The sequence below is a fragment of the Corythoichthys intestinalis genome, chromosome 5 (assembly GCF_030265065.1).
Source record: "Corythoichthys intestinalis isolate RoL2023-P3 chromosome 5, ASM3026506v1, whole genome shotgun sequence".
Taxonomy (NCBI): domain Eukaryota; kingdom Metazoa; phylum Chordata; class Actinopteri; order Syngnathiformes; family Syngnathidae; genus Corythoichthys; species Corythoichthys intestinalis.
The window spans coordinates 52353904-52370970 of record NC_080399.1 but is presented as its reverse complement, the minus strand read 5'-3'; the positions used below and the strand labels follow the sequence as shown (position 1 = coordinate 52370970).

General features: G+C 38.8%; 1 protein-coding gene across 1 annotated transcript; it reads left to right on the top strand.

Moving 5' to 3' along the window:
- Positions 1 to 1277: 1277 nt before the first annotated feature.
- On the top strand, positions 1278 to 15610 carry LOC130915890 (myosin heavy chain, fast skeletal muscle-like). The gene is made up of 41 exons (XM_057836068.1): positions 1278 to 1336; positions 1478 to 1515; positions 2659 to 2880; positions 2949 to 3092; positions 3248 to 3404; positions 3489 to 3516; positions 4596 to 4704; positions 4796 to 4888; positions 4975 to 5038; positions 5128 to 5226; positions 5316 to 5419; positions 5539 to 5677; positions 5781 to 5899; positions 5992 to 6141; positions 6224 to 6394; positions 6479 to 6782; positions 6877 to 6947; positions 7019 to 7106; positions 7956 to 8073; positions 8160 to 8283; positions 8447 to 8583; positions 9088 to 9343; positions 9423 to 9665; positions 9773 to 9949; positions 10032 to 10177; positions 10270 to 10360; positions 10450 to 10839; positions 10950 to 11076; positions 11160 to 11278; positions 11353 to 11549; positions 12614 to 12797; positions 12877 to 13042; positions 13160 to 13284; positions 13363 to 13671; positions 13764 to 13967; positions 14053 to 14178; positions 14250 to 14420; positions 14495 to 14599; positions 15024 to 15119; positions 15244 to 15375; positions 15506 to 15610. The coding sequence occupies exons 3-41, from the start codon at positions 2674 to 2676 to the stop codon at positions 15524 to 15526; spliced, it is 5811 nt and encodes a 1936-aa protein (XP_057692051.1). The 5' UTR covers positions 1278 to 1336; positions 1478 to 1515; positions 2659 to 2673; the 3' UTR covers positions 15527 to 15610.
- Positions 15611 to 17067: the final 1457 nt, after the last annotated feature.

The following is a 17067-nucleotide window of genomic DNA, read 5'->3' as shown; positions in this document are numbered from 1 at the left end:
GCAACATCGGCTCCCGAAAAGAAGCCGACGGGCTCATCGGGGGCGGGGCGGGTAGATCGGGCGCCGCAGCAGCGTCAATTATACCACCGGGCTTTACAGGCGAAGCCATATTCGCAACTCTTGTGGTGAGCGAGCCGATCACATCCACTAATTTGCGTATCGATTGCTCGTGTTGACTGATCATATGGTAGTGACCAACGAGAGCACGGCAAAGACCCTCCGAGTCCGTGGGATCCATGTGGTCGGACTATTCTGTTATGAACGGCAAGCCGTTGATGTGGATCCCAAAAACAGACAAGGAGATCAGGTAGAGCTAATGTTTGTATTTAATAAGTACAACAAAAGGGAGCACGCCAAAATGCGAGTAGAACTGAGAGAGCACGCCAATAAACGCGGATATAATAAAATACAACAAAGGGAGCACGCGAATAAACGCGGATATAATAAAATACAACAAAGGGAGCACGCGAAAAATGCGAGTTTAACAAAGTACAACTAAGAGAGCACGCTAGAATGCATGAATATAACACAGTACAAGAATCTGACTACAAAGCCCAAAAGAGCACTAAAGTAAAGATGACCAAACCAGAATACGACCGTAGAACGTCGGGAAACTCGAAGGATGACGATGAACACACAGGCGGTAAGCAAGGCAAATAGCAAGCAATAGTCCGACACTTGCAGATGGTGACCAGCTTCCTTAAATACTGAGCTTTCCTAATCAAGCACAGGTGTGTCGCATTACCCCGCCAATCTGGCTCAATCAGGTGCTGCATAAAGGAAAGAAAAAAAACTGAGACACACACAAATATGACAAATCGATTATAAAAAAAAAAAAAAAAAATCATTTGTTGCAGCCCTAAAGTATGGTAATACAATATGTACTGCCCACAAAACGTAAGACTTTCATTTGATTGATTTTTTAATGGAAAGTTCACAAAATCACACAACTTTCAATAAACAAACGCATCTACTGTCATTTTACCATGATGAAAATAAATGATTACTACACAATAAAGTAGCATTAATAAGTTGCCGTAGTGTATTGACGTCTTCACTTATACAAGATTACAAGGACCAGGGCAAAAAATGTGTTTATGATAACCCCTATATTGATAGCTACATAGAAATCAATTTGAACCGATGAAAATAAACCTCTCAAGAGAATGTGAGTGGACGTGTTTCTAGGGATGTTGGCTTTCAAGGTCATCCACACCAATTTGGCCTGTGGTCCTTATTTAACTCTTGCCATATAAGCAACCAACACTTAGTATAAAAGGAGACCAAGGGGGCTGAAGCAGTGTGTGGTGAAGGACCCTGAAGACCCCAGTGTGTAGTAAGTACAACTTCTCTCCTTTGAAGCAATTTAGTATATTCCTTTTTTAAAATACAGTACATTAAACATTACAAAAAAATATATATTTCATGATCGTATCTGAAATACGTCAGTAACAAAATTGCATTTTGATTTCAACAGGATTGTGACATTCAAATATTCAAAGGATAGAAAGTCAGGTATGAAACTGTTACTCTATTTTGTTTGTATAATCTAACAAATATTAAATTAATTGTCAGAGGTGTGGCACGGTAGATGACTGGTGAGCATATACTGATGTGAGATCGTAAATTCTTATCTTTCAGAGTGGAATTTGGGAGGTCTTGTGTTTATTTCCTCCCACATTCTGAAACCATGCACAGAGGTTCATTGAATACTTCAAATTGTCTGTTTGTGTCTTTGGAAGTGTGAATAGTGTTAGTGTGTATATGCCGTGAAATTTGTTGATGACCAGTCCAGGGTGTACGCTATCTGTCACCCAAAGTATACTGGGTTAGGCTGGAGCTCACACACACATGGCTTGAATGAGGATTTACAGTACATACCGCAGACTTTTGTGCTGACCTTACAGTTTATCCAAACGAGTGTGACTCCATATAGCAAAGGAATTGAAACTAACACAACACAGTGAATTGTAAGAAGAGAAGTATGATTCATTTTAACATGAGCCAGGTAAAATATAGTTTGTCTTTAAAAAAATTGACACAACTTTAGAAGCAAACATCTCTTAAATTACTAAAGTTAGCTCAATGAAAAAGACATTTGGGTCTTGGTGTACGTTTTATTATTCCATATATGAGAGAAATTCAAAGATTTTTAAATTCTGTGACCAAGTTTTCAGTATGTGCGCCGCCTGTGACACGTAACATGTCAAGTCAGGATTCAAGTTCTTGCCAAACATGGAGCCTTATTCTGTAAATTTTTGGTACCATGTCCAAATTTATTTGGGAGTTGATATAATCTTTGGTTACTGCATTTGAGATCAAAATGACTATTCTTTGTAAATGAACAGGATTGCTTAACCTGAACATAATAATAATAATTATAATATTTGATTTTGAAGCGGCTTTCATGACACTAACAAACATTTAACAACCAAATAAACAAGAGCTAAAAATAAACAAAAATGAAAGATATGACATAACAAATACAAAACTTTGATGTTTCTTTAAATTTTGAGAATATTTGAGGCTATTTTAAAAAGGATTACAAAAATTATTGGCCTGTGAAATTAAACCAATATTTTGGGGGACACCTTATATTAATTACAGTATATGGATATGATACAAATTACTGAGAATATTATTCTGATTCCCTCATAGACATAAACCACCATCATGAGTACCGACGCAGAAATGGCCGTTTATGGCAAAGCTGCCATCTACCTCCGTAAACCAGAGAAGGAGAGAATTGAGGCCCAGAGCAAACCATTCGACGCCAAATCAGCCTGTTATGTGGTTGATACCAAGGAACTGTATCTCAAGGCAACAATCCTCAAGAAAGAAGGTGGCAAAGTCACCGTCAAAGTCCTGGAGAATGAAGAGGTTGGAATCCCCTTCTTATGTTAAACTCATGTGCTGAAAGTAATTCTCACTCTAATGTCTTCTTCCAGGAGAGGACAGTCAAAGAAGATGACGTCAGTCCGATGAACCCTCCCAAGTTCGACAAAATTGAGGACATGGCCATGATGACCCATCTCAATGAAGCCTCTGTCTTGTATAACCTCAAAGAGCGTTATGCAGCATGGATGATCTACGTAAGACCATTTTCTTCATGATTGTTATCATTGCACATGTATTTTCCATTGAATCGGATATTGTAAAGTGTGTAGAAATGTAAGTGAATATACATAATATTGGTAATATGTCTTTAATAGCTAATTAAGCGTTTTGCACATGGACTCTCTCACAGACATACTCTGGGCTCTTCTGCGCCACTGTGAACCCTTACAAGTGGCTCCCAGTGTATGACTCTGAAGTGGTGTCTGCTTATAGAGGCAAGAAACGTATGGAGGCTCCACCCCACATCTTCTCTGTCTCTGACAATGCATACCAGTTCATGCTTACTGGTATGTTATAAACTGAACATGTATGAGTTCATAATTATTTTTTGATGCTGCTGCAGAATTGATTTCATGTTTCCATTTTAACAGACAGGGAGAACCAGTCTGTCTTGATCACGTGAGTAGTGTTTTTAATGTAGAAAAACAAAAAACAAAACACATATATATGGCGGAAAACACTCAGGTGACTTGAAGTTCCGCTCTGAGACCCCCAATTTGGCCAAATTTCAAAATGGTCCTATATGCATGTGTGATACATCATTGGAAAGCTTAAAATATCAATTTTCTGGGGGAACAAAAATTTTGAGGGCATTTGAAAAAAATTAAATAAAATAAAATAACAGCAAAACCCTAACTCGAGGTGAGAGCACGGGAGAGCATAATTAAAGACACCATGATTTTAACGAGATATTATTGCATACTTACCTTGTATCGATCCAAAAACTACATGTAGCATGTATCATCGAGTGTCAAGACATTGAGGTGAATGGCCACAGCCAGATTTTGGGGGGATTTTATGGGTGAAACATGTTAATATAACAACAGTCGCGATGCAGAAATCGCAGACATCAAGGAGTAATTGAGATTTTCATTTTCATATATTAACCCTTTTAAACTTAAAAAAAAAAACATTTTTCTTTGTTTGGATCGATTATTTATCATCTAAAATATTGGGGAAAATGCGACAGTAATGAAAAAAATAAAATCAAGCGATAGTTATGAGCAAGATATCCGTGACTTTTTTACAGATGCCAATTTTTTCATTTTGACGTAATTTGTTTAAAAGTTTAAAATATATGAGTGAATGATTTTTTAAAGTCGTTTTTTTTTTTTAAACTAAATATTAGACATCAATTAATGATTCTAAGCTAAAAAAATGACATTTCGAATAATAAATACGTTTACTTACCTTCTTTTTATGGCTAGGTTGAAACAGAAACGGTTGCGCGACGTCTGTAAACAGGGGTTTCCAGGGTAAAACGAACAAATTTAAAATAGTTCGGGGGCTTATTGCGCCATGAATCTGCTATGGCAGCATATAGACAAATTGTTCTATCAAACACAACAGCTCTTTTAGCTTAAAATACAGCAGTTTATTTTAAAGAGGGATGCAAGAGCAGAAACTCCTTTTTCAGCCTTGTCTGTGTTTTCCGCCATATATAAGCACACTTTAATGAGTTTGTCTCTGTTTCTCAGCGGAGAATCTGGTGCTGGAAAGACTGTGAACACCAAGCGTGTTATTCAGTACTTTGCCACAATCTCAGTTGGTGGAGATAAGAAACAAAAGGAACAGGGAAAGTATCAGGTATATTCATATATAAAAGAACAGTGTTTTCAGAAATTTTCTTGACTTGTCGAGGCTGATCTTTATTTCATTTTTTAAAAAATGATTACAGGGGTCACTTGAGGATCAGATTATCGCTGCCAATCCTCTTCTGGAAGCCTACGGTAATGCCAAAACTGTGAGGAATGACAACTCTTCTCGTTTTGTGAGTATTTTGAAATTGCAAGAGAATAACTATGCTTTGTACGTTATGAAGAAATGAGTCTTAGGAAAACTGTATTTTCTAAACAGGGTAAATTCATCCGAATTCATTTCGGCACAACTGGCAAACTGGCCAGTGCTGATATTGAGACATGTAAGTATGCAATTCACAGTTTTGAAAATGCTTTGACTGCAACATGATTATGGGATGTGACATGAGCGATTTGCCTAAAACTATTTCAGATCTGCTGGAAAAGTCCCGAGTGACATTCCAGCTGCCTGATGAGAGAGGCTATCACATCTTCTATCAGATGATGACCAACCACAAACCAGAGCTGATTGGTGAAGTCATTTTAAAATACATGATTCACACATTTCAATGTCCAATAAAAAAGTCAACTAATTTTCAAAATATTATTTCTATTTTAAAGAGATGTCACTCATCACAACCAACCCCTACGACTTCCCCATGTGCAGTCAGGGTCAGATCACTGTGGCCAGCATTGATGACAAAGTTGAGCTGGAAGCCACTGATGTGAGTAGTTAGTTTTGAAATATTTTTAGTCCTTTTGTGTTTTATTTGACCTTTTCTTTGCATATTTTGTTGTTTGCAAATGCTTCTTTTTGAAAAAGATATTTTTTTTGTACGCACAGAATGCTATTGATATCCTGGGCTTCACCAATGAGGAGAAGATGAGCATCTACAAAATGACTGGTGCTGTACTCCATCATGGCAACATGAAATTCAAGCAGAAGCAGCGTGAGGAGCAGGCAGAACCTGATGGCACAGAGGGTACGTTGTAACGGTCAAATTTGTCCCAAAAGTATCAGCATGCCATTTTATTGCCGTTAGACTGCTTCTGTCAAACAATCAAAAGCACTCTAAAATATTTCAGATGCTGATAAAGTTGCCTACCTGTTGGGTCTGAACTCAGCTGACATGCTGAAGGCTCTGTGCTATCCCAGAGTGAAAGTTGGAAATGAGTTTGTTACCAAGGGACAGACTGTACCCCAGGTATTATCAATAAAGACATATCACGGTGTCAATCACAAAAACATACGGCTGGTTCCATCCTTTAGATTGAATCATTCGATGTATGTTTTTAGGTGCTGAACTCAGTAACAGCCCTAGCCAAGTCCATCTATGAGAGGATGTTCTTGTGGATGGTCATCCGTATCAACCAGATGTTGGACACAAAACAGTCAAGGCAGTTCTTCATTGGTGTCTTAGACATTGCTGGCTTTGAAATCTTTGATGTAAGCTTCATTCACATAGAAAGACAAATGTTAGTCATTGTCGTCGTGTAAATTATCGGTGTGACGATTTGTCTTCCCACAGTACAACAGCATGGAGCAGCTGTGCATCAACTTCACCAATGAGAAGTTGCAACAGTTCTTTAATCACCACATGTTTGTCCTGGAACAAGAAGAGTACAAGAAGGAGGGTATTATCTGGGAGTTCATTGATTTTGGCATGGACCTGGCTGCTTGCATCGAGTTGATTGAAAAGGTGGACATTTGATTCAGAGGCAGATTTTGGTTAGTGACGCCAGCTCAACCGAGTGACCTATAATATTATTCTTACTTTTTTAAGCCCATGGGCATCTTCTCCATTCTTGAGGAGGAGTGCATGTTCCCCAAGGCCACAGATACATCCTTCAAGAACAAGCTGTATGACCAGCATCTTGGCAAATGCAAGGCATTTGAGAAGCCAAAACCTGCAAAGGGCAAGGCTGAGGCCCACTTTTCGCTGGTGCATTATGCTGGTACTGTGGATTACAATATCACTGGCTGGCTGGACAAGAACAAGGACCCCCTGAATGAGTCTGTTGTGCAACTCTATCAGAAGTCTTCAGTGAAACTGCTGGCTTACCTTTATCCACCTGCTGCTGCCGAAGGTAGGTTGGAAAATAAAATAAAAAATAAATCTGATGCATTATACGAATATTAAATGTTGTTCTACTCAATTGATACCCTCCAAATGGTAAACAGAAGCCGGTGGTGGCAAAAAAGGAGGCAAGAAGAAGGGTGGTTCTATGCAGACTGTATCTTCGCAGTTTAGGGTAAGTTCTCATTGGCAAAAGATTTTTGCGTATTTTGTATTTTATTAAAATTGACTGTTTTGGAATTATAGGAAAATTTGGGCAAACTGATGACAAACTTGAGGAGCACCCATCCTCACTTTGTGCGTTGTCTGATTCCTAATGAGTCAAAGACGCCAGGTAAATTATTTTGTAAAAATCTCAGTAGAATACATATACAGTGTATCACAAAAGTGAGTACACCCCTCGCATTTTTGCAGGTATTTAAGTATATCTTTTCATGGGACAACACTGACAAAATGACACTTTGACACAATAAAAAGTAGTCTCTGTGCAGCTTATACAATAGAGTTAATTTATTTTCCCCTCAAAATATAGAAGATTCAGAAGCCTGTTCTGAAGACGGTACACAAGAAAGCCCACCTGTCTCATCATACAATAGGACATTGTTCCAGTAATCCATGTGCTTTGTTGACATGTCTTCAGCAAACTGTTTGCGGGCTTTCTTGTGTACCGTCTTCAGAAGAGGCTTTCTCCTGGGGTGACAGCCATGCACACCAATTTGATGTAGAGTTCGACGTATGGTCGAGCACTAACAGGCTGACCCCCCACCTCTTGAATCTCTGAAGCAATGCTGACAGCACTCCTGTAACGAGTCACATGACATTTTGGAGGGAAACAAGCAGTACACAATTTGGACATTTAGGGATGTACGTAGTTTCTAAGGAGTGTTCTCACTTTTGTTGCCAGGGGTTTAGATACTAATGGCTATATTTTGAGTTATTTTGAGGGGAAAATAAATTAACTCTATTATATAAGCTGCACACAGACTACTTTTCATTTTGTCAGTGTTGTCCCATGAAAAGATATACTTAAATATCTACAGAAATGCGAGGGGTGTACTCACTTTTGTGATACACTGTAAACCATTTGTGGTAATTGTTATGGGCATCATATCTTATCACCTGATTTGGAGTTGGAGTTGCCACTGTTAATAAAAAACACTATGCAATGTTTCCCTTTCCTTAGGTCTGATGGAGAATTTCCTGGTCATCCACCAGCTTAGGTGCAATGGTGTGCTGGAGGGTATCAGAATCTGCAGGAAAGGTTTCCCCAGTAGAATCCTCTATGGTGACTTCAAGCAGAGGTATTATACATGCTTTATCATGCTTTATCATCAGTATAAATCAATCATAAAAAGTGACAGGATTTAACAAATCTTGAACTAAAAAGGTACAAGGTGCTGAATGCCAGTGTCATCCCTGAGGGCCAGTTCATTGACAATAAAAAAGCTGCTGAGAAGCTTCTTGGTTCAATCGACATTGACCATGACCAATACAGATTTGGTCACACCAAGGTAAATAAATAATATGACTAATTTATTATGTCCAATTATATCAGCCCACCCCTAGCTTTTTTTAAAAATATTTTTTATTTTTTTTAATTATTATAGACACCCAATTCTGTTTTTTATTCCAGGCGGCACAGCAATTTAAAAAAAAAACATTATTTCTCTTTAGGTGTTCTTCAAAGCAGGTCTTCTGGGTACCCTTGAGGAAATGAGAGATGAGAAGCTGGCAGCTCTTGTTACTATGACTCAGGCCCTTTGCCGTGGTTACCTCATGAGAAAGGAGTTTGTGAAAATGATGGAGCGGAGGCATGTTATAAATTCAGGGAGAAAAAAAATTCAAACCAAGTACAGTGGTGCATCTACTTACGAAATTAATTGGTTCTATAAGTAGTTTCGTAACATGAATATTCAGTAAGTAGAGACGTGTTTTCCATGTCGATGCCCTAATCCATTCCAGGCCCCAGAAATTCAGACAGAAATCTATTATAATGCATAAAAATGCATCAAAACATGTAACAAAAATACATGTTATAATTAGATTATTGCACAATAAACATAAAATCAGAGTTGTGCATAATGTAAAAAAACAGAATACAGTAAAGAATAAAAGTTATTACACACATACAGATACAGTATCCGGAAATTTATTTCGTAACGAGAGGCAATATTTTCCCCTTGAAGCCTGTGTTAACCTGGAAATTCTGTATGTAGAGACGTACATAAGTAGAGGTACCACTGTATTTATTTAACCAAAAAAAAAAAAAAAAACATAAAAGAAGCACATGCATAACCTGAAATGTCCATGCCCAGGGAGGCTATCTTTACCATCCAGTACAACGTGCGCTCATTCATGAATGTCAAGCATTGGCCATGGATGAAGGTGTACTACAAGATCAAGCCTCTGCTGAAGAGTGCGGAAACAGAGAAGGAGCTTGCACAAATGAAGGAAAACTACGAAAAGATGACCTCTGACTTGGCTGCTGCTCTTGCAAAGAAGAAGGAACTTGAGGAGAAGATGGTGTCTCTTCTGCAGGAGAAGAATGACCTGCAGCTGCAAGTTGCCTCTGTTAGTAATAAGTCATTGTTTGGATTTGTTTTTTTAGTTATGTTTTGTATGATTACATTTTTTGTTCAATGTGCAACAGGAATCAGAAAATCTGTCAGATGCCGAGGAGAGATGTGAGGGTCTTATCAAGAGCAAGATTCAACTGGAAGCCAAACTCAAGGAGACAACTGAGAGGTTGGAGGATGAAGAGGAAATCAATGCTGAGCTTACTGCAAAAAAGAGAAAGCTGGAGGATGAATGCTCTGAGCTCAAGAAGGATATTGATGACCTGGAGCTTACCTTGGCCAAAGTGGAGAAGGAGAAACATGCCACTGAGAACAAGGTGTGCAATACCCAATATACTGTATAATTTTATAAATACTGTATAGACGCCCCACATCAGACAGTGCAGTTTTTGTGTAATAATTAAAATTGTTGTTTCCATTGTAGGTGAAGAACCTGACTGAGGAGATGGCCTCTCAGGATGAGAGCATAGCTAAGTTGACCAAGGAGAAGAAAGCTCTTCAGGAGGCTCATCAGCAGACTCTTGATGACCTGCAGGCTGAGGAAGATAAGGTCAACACTCTGACCAAAGCGAAGACCAAGCTTGAGCAGCAAGTGGACGATGTAAGTTTTGATTTGTTAGTTATTTCTACAAGAATGACAAGATGTGGCTTGAATACCAGACTCACCGAATAATATAACGCAGCTTGAAGGTTCTCTGGAACAAGAGAAGAAGCTACGTATGGATCTGGAGAGGGCTAAGAGGAAGCTTGAGGGTGACCTGAAACTAGCTCAGGAATCTATCATGGACCTTGAGAATGACAAACAGCAGTCTGATGAAAAACTGAAAAAGTAAAAGCTTCATTCTTCTTCTCTTTTTTGTACTGTATTATCAACAATGATTTCCCAAAGAAGTTACAAAAAAATATTGATAATCTTCATAGGAAGGACTTTGAAATTAGTCAACTTCTTAGCAAGATTGAGGATGAGCAGTCAATGGGTGCCCAGCTTCAGAAGAAGATTAAAGAACTTCAGGTAGGCTAACCTCATTTTTTTCCTGGAAATGATCTTTTCTCAATAATAAATGTTAGATTTTAAAATTGAATATAAATATGTTCTAATAGGCCCGTATTGAGGAACTAGAGGAGGAGATTGAGGCTGAGCGTGCTGCTCGTGCCAAGGTTGAGAAGCAGAGAGCCGATCTCTCCAGGGAACTTGAGGAGATCAGCGAGAGGCTGGAAGAGGCCGGAGGTGCCACTGCTGCTCAGATTGAGATGAACAAGAAGCGCGAGGCTGAGTTCCAGAAGCTGCGCCGTGATCTTGAGGAATCCACCTTGCAGCATGAAGCCACTGCTGCCGCTCTAAGAAAGAAGCAGGCTGACAGTGTTGCTGAGCTGGGTGAACAGATTGACAACCTCCAGCGTGTCAAGCAGAAGCTTGAGAAGGAAAAAAGTGAATACAAGATGGAGATTGATGATCTCTCCAGCAACATGGAGGCTGTTGCTAAAGCAAAGGTAAAGCTTTGTTACACTATGTTAATTTATTTCACACAGTATGTAGCATGAATTAAGAACTATTAAACAAAAACTGGCTAATAATACAAATTACATCTTCAAAATTCAAGGGAAATCTTGAAAAGATGTGCCGCACACTTGAGGACCAACTTAGTGAACTGAAGACCAAGAATGATGAGAATCTTCGTCAGCTCAATGACCTGGGTGCACAGAAAGCCCGTCTTCTTACAGAAAATGGTATGCATCTGACAGTCAAACTACACGGCCGATGAAAGACTAAGAATATACTCACGCTACATGATTATATGTTTAAAAAAAAGGTGAATTTGGTCGTCAAATTGAGGAAAAGGAAGCTCTTGTCTCACAGTTGACAAGAGGTAAGCAGGCTTTCACACAGCAGATTGAGGAACTGAAGAGACAGATTGAAGAGGAGGTTAAGGTAAGAAACATTACTTTCAATTAAAGACTTTTTGGAGGCTGAAGTGTGTTCATAGAGGATGTTTGTGTTGCCAGGCGAAGAATGCTCTTGCCCATGGACTGCAGTCAGCGCGCCATGACTGTGATCTGCTCAGGGAGCAGTTTGAGGAAGAGCAGGAAGCCAAGGCTGAGTTGCAGCGTGGAATGTCCAAGGCCAACAGTGAGGTGGCTCAGTGGAGAACTAAGTATGAAACTGATGCCATCCAGCGCACAGAGGAGCTTGAAGAAGCCAAGTAAGATCGGGGAAAAATGTAATTTCAGATATACATTATTATGTATTTTGTTTTATGCTCGCTTGCTTCAATCACACTTATAATCACAGAATAGGGAGCATAATTGTATGGTTAATATTTGACACTCAATACCTAATGGTCTGAAATGGATATGGTATGAAATGGATCACCACACTTAGTAGCACAGTTCGGTAGAGTAGCCAAAAATTTTACTCAAGTAAGAGTACCGTTACTTCAAAATAAAATTACTCAAATAAAAGTAAAAGTAGTCATCTAAAAATGTACTCAAGTACGAGTAAAGAAATATTCTTTGAAAAGAAAACTCAAGTAATGAGTGAAATTGTGAGTACCTGGTCACAATGTCTGATTTTTAAAATAATGATGTTTTATTTCTTTGCACAAGTTCATCTATATGAACTGTTACTATTATACTGTACTATAACCTAATACATGACCAGATTAGGCCAAAAAGATAAGACACAAAATTAATTGAATTCAGACCAGAACACAACTATGAAACATCACCTGTCCAAAGGGCATGAGTGCCCTCTAGTGGAAAAAAAAAACATTGTTACCTCTGATTGTTATAATACAGTCATGTGGTTATTGTTGCGACGTCTCATGGGTGAAACTGAGATCACTGTCGCGGCGACAGTGTCACCATCTCTGGCAAAAACACAGTCACTACATAGAAAGAGGGAAAATGTAACAACTCTAGTGAAGCCCAGAGTAGCAGAGGGAGAGTAATGTTCCTTCTTCACAAATCTACTCAAGTAAAAGTAAAAAGTATGGCTAGGTAAAACTACTCTAAGACGAACATTTTTCTCAAAAAGTTACTCAACTAAATGTATCGGAGTAAATGTAACGTGTTACTACCCATCTCTGCTTAATAGCAAACAAAAGCTACAAATGAAGGTGGGCATGTGATATTGTAAAAAAACAAAAATGTCATGTAAGCTTATCATAATTTCCAAAATGTTGTAAAACATCTAGACGTTAACTTGCATCTTATCTTTTCAGTGTTTATACAGAACTTTATTCTTGTTTATTGAATTTATCAACAGGAAAAAGTTGGCACAGCGCCTCCAAGAGGCTGAGGAACAGATTGAGGCTGTGAATTCCAAGTGTGCTTCTCTTGAGAAAACCAAACAGAGACTTCAAAGTGAAGTGGAAGACCTCATGATTGACGTGGAAAGGGCCAATGGGCTTGCTGCCAACCTTGACAAAAAGCAGAGAAACTTTGACAAGGTAAAACTAAATCTAAGTGCTCCCATGACATACAAAGAAAAACACTGACCACTTTGTACTGTATAAATTGTTAAACTAGGTGTTGGCAGAATGGAAACAGAAGTTTGAAGAGGGTCAGGCCGAGCTTGAGGGAGCTCAGAAGGAGGCGCGCTCTCTTGGCACTGAACTCTTCAAGATGAAGAACTCTTATGAGGAAGCTTTGGATCAGCTGGAGACCATGAAGCGTGAAAACAAGAATCTGCAGCGTAAGTTTTTTTTTCTTTTCAGAGCACGACATTTTGAGTGGAATTTCAATTTTAGCCTTTCGTTCTGCATATGGTGAAAGTAATAACAAATTTGAAAACTTCTTTGTCTCTTTCCAGAGGAGATATCTGATCTGACAGAACAGATTGGAGAGACCGGAAAGAGCATCCATGAGCTTGAAAAGGCCAAAAAGCAGGTGGAGACAGAGAAATCTGAAATCCAAACTGCGCTTGAAGAGGCTGAGGTGATTTGAACTAATATGAACGTAGCAAAATTGTTATTCGGTATCTGTGTTTATACTGTATATAATTCAATGACATAGGGAACTCTGGAACACGAAGAGTCTAAGATCCTACGTGTCCAGTTGGAGCTTAACCAGGTTAAAGGAGAAGTGGACAGGAAGCTGGCAGAGAAAGATGAGGAAATGGAGCAGATTAAGAGGAACAGCCAGAGGGTGATTGATTCCATGCAGAGCACTTTAGATTCTGAGGTCAGGAGCAGGAATGATGCCCTGAGAATCAAGAAGAAAATGGAAGGAGATTTGAATGAGATGGAGATTCAGCTGAGCCACGCCAATCGGCAGGCAGCGGAGTCTCAGAAGCAGCTGAGGATTGTGCAGGCACAACTGAAGGTATGACAATGTTAATTGCAAATACACGATTGCAGTTCTTTCATGTTGTCTTTCATTCACTAATCACCCCGATGGTTTTTTTCTTCTATCAGGATGCTCAACTGCACCTTGATGATGCTGTCAGAGCACAGGATGACCTCAAGGAACAAGCTGCCATGGTGGACCGCAGGAATGGCCTCATGGTGTCTGAAATTGAGGAACTTAGGGCCGCTCTGGAACAAACAGAGAGAGGCCGTAAGGTTGCTGAGCAGGAGCTGGTAGATGCCAGTGAACGTGTTGGGCTCCTGCACTCTCAGGTAAATAATGTGAAGTCAAGTTTTATGATTCAACACTGGAGCATTGTTGTCTTTTTTTCTGATGACAATTATCTCGATGTCTCAGAACACAAGCCTTCTGAACACAAAGAAGAAGCTTGAGACTGACCTTGTCCAGATCCAGAGTGAAGTGGATGACACAGTTCAGGAAGCCAGAAATGCAGAAGAAAAGGCCAAGAAGGCCATTACTGATGTATGTTACCTTTTTAATAAGATTGTTTTATCTGATTGCTTCTTGTGACATACACATTCTGTCCTTTCTAGGCTGCAATGATGGCTGAGGAGCTCAAAAAGGAACAGGACACTAGTGCTCATCTGGAGAGGATGAAAAAGAACCTTGAGGTTGCTGTCAAGGACCTTCAGCACCGCCTGGATGAGGCTGAGAACTTGGCCATGAAGGGTGGCAAGAAGCAGCTTCAGAAACTGGAGTCTAGGGTATGAGTGTTACAACAAAAGAGTTGTAACATCTTATTAAAATGATAAATGCCAAATTCAAAAACAATCCCCAGGTCCGTGAGCTTGAGGCAGAGATTGAGACAGAGCAAAGACGTGGAGCTGATGCTGTTAAAGGTGTCCGAAAATATGAGAGGAGAGTAAAGGAGCTCACTTACCAGGTAAATATATAATCATTTAGTATGCATACTTCTTTTTAGGGGGGTGTCATGCGTGTTTTTTAATGTTTTTGTGCCAATACTGATATACAAGTAGACCAAAAAGACCTATCATGTAACACATATAAATGGTATTATTGTTCATGTTATCAACATGTTTGCATGTGATCGATGCCTGCTCTTTATGAAGCTCAAAAACTAAACTGAGAATACAGGACAGTGGCTAGAAAGGCAGAAAACCAAAATGATGCAAAACTTTGAAGGGCCAACTAATATTTACTTGCAGTAGAAGCACTCCTTCCACTTTAGAAGTCCTGACATAGAACACATAGCCTATCATATATAGCGTAATTGTGGTTGCAAAGAAATTAACCTAAATTGAATCATTAAATGAATTTAACCTGAAAACCTGATTTTTCTATTACAGACTGAAGAGGACAAGAAAAATGTCAGCAGGCTGCAGGATCTGGTTGATAAATTACAACTTAAGGTGAAGGCCTATAAGAGACAGGCTGAGGAAGCGGTAAGGATTTAGACCAAAAATGACATCTGTGTGAAATGTATATGAAAAGTTCACTGCCAAATAATTTAGGCTGCAAAGTTAATTCTATTGCCAGCTAAATCTATCTGTCCATCTGACCTTCCAGGAGGAGCAGGCCAATGCTCATTTGTCCAAGTGCAGGAAGGTCCAGCATGAGCTGGAAGAGGCTGAAGAGCGTGCTGATATTGCAGAGTCTCAGGTCAACAAACTGAGAGCCAAAAGCCGCGACTCTGGCAAGGTAAATACTATAAAACACATTTAAATGATTAGTACTAATACAAGAGCGCAGAAAATTGTTTTGGCGTTATTGTCTGTCACAATAAAATGAATATTGTTATGATTTAACTTTTAGCTTTGTGTTCTTACAGGGGAAAGATGCAGCTGAATAAAGTAAATTTTCGTGATGGGATGTTTCAACTCATATAATATGTTGTGAAATATGCCACTATAAAACACTTTTCAATTCATAAAAAAATGTCTGCTGTCATTATTTCTTGTGTCTGACAATGTATTCTTTGAATTAGAATGTGAAGTCAAAATCATAAAATCATAATTTTACAATAATTTTAATTGAAAACTGGCGATGCCTATCTTTTCTGTAGGTAGCAAAAACATTACCAATAAAAGAACTTTAGTGTTCATTGTTTCCCTACTAACAAAGTCAGTTTGAGCAGCTCAATTTACTCGGCTGAATCGTACATAGGTAAAGAGACAAATGAGAGTCAGGGATATCAGTCAGGATCAGTAATGCATTTTATTGTCGCTTTCATATGTAGCACATAAATGAGAAAATTTATAATTATAATAAACATACAATTTATAATGCAATTGACTAACATAAAATTGCTAAATCAATTAGAACAATCTAATTTGACAGTCCGCATTAGACACTCCACTTCTACTTGTCACTTTGGCGAATATCAGCTTAACATACCAAGTACTGAGCTATTAAACGGACTCAATATTTGGGATGTGATGATGAATGTAGAAGGCTTAAGTTGTACCTGTCAACACTACCAGAATAAAATAATATCAGTTGACAATAAGCAATTATGTCAGACTTATGTCTTTCAGGTGGAGTGTAGTACATAGTAGATAAGGCAGCACAAGTACAGTATTTGAATAAGAATTTGCTATAGGTTGTATGCAGTATCATCAAATTATACCGTATTTTTCGGACTATAAGTCACAGTTTTTTTCATAGTTTGGCAGAGGGTGCGTCTTATACTATGGAGCGACTTATGTGTGATTATTTACGGTCGGGTCGGGCCGACTTCTCTCTCGCTTTTTTAAAAATAAATATATATTCATATATTTATACTAAAACGATGTATGTATGTTAAATAAAATAATTTGGATAAAACAGAGAAGGCGCTGTCCATGCCTGTGCACGTAAACGCAGTGGCCCTGCTCTCTTTCTCTTCCCCTCCCACCCTGGCACCCTCCGCGAGTATCCTGGTATTTCCTTTTCGATATGGAGCAGCTAATAGTGAAAAACAAACTTAAGACAGGGAAATTGAAAAGCAAACACTTTTGATAGCAGAGGGATATAGATGGAAAGGATTCAAATTGATTGTTGAAGATGCTATACAGAAACCTGTTTCGGCTTCTCTGAATGTACACGAATGTGGCGCTTTGGTCTCATACAAGAAATATATTTAACAAACTTTCCAGCATTATTTTGTTGGGTAAATGTATTTATAAGGATCATAAAAATATGTAGACTATTTAAACATTGGGAAAACTTGTTTTCTTTTTTCTTCCAACTTGAGATTAAAATAAATGTCAAATCCACTATCCGCCTGTTAGAACAGACACACTGTCACGTCTGGGTGAGGGGTTGTCATGTTTTGGTATATTGTCTCTTCCTGCTTTATTTTGAAGCCTCACCCTCCTGCTTCCACCACTCACCCTTCCTGCCGTCTCACCT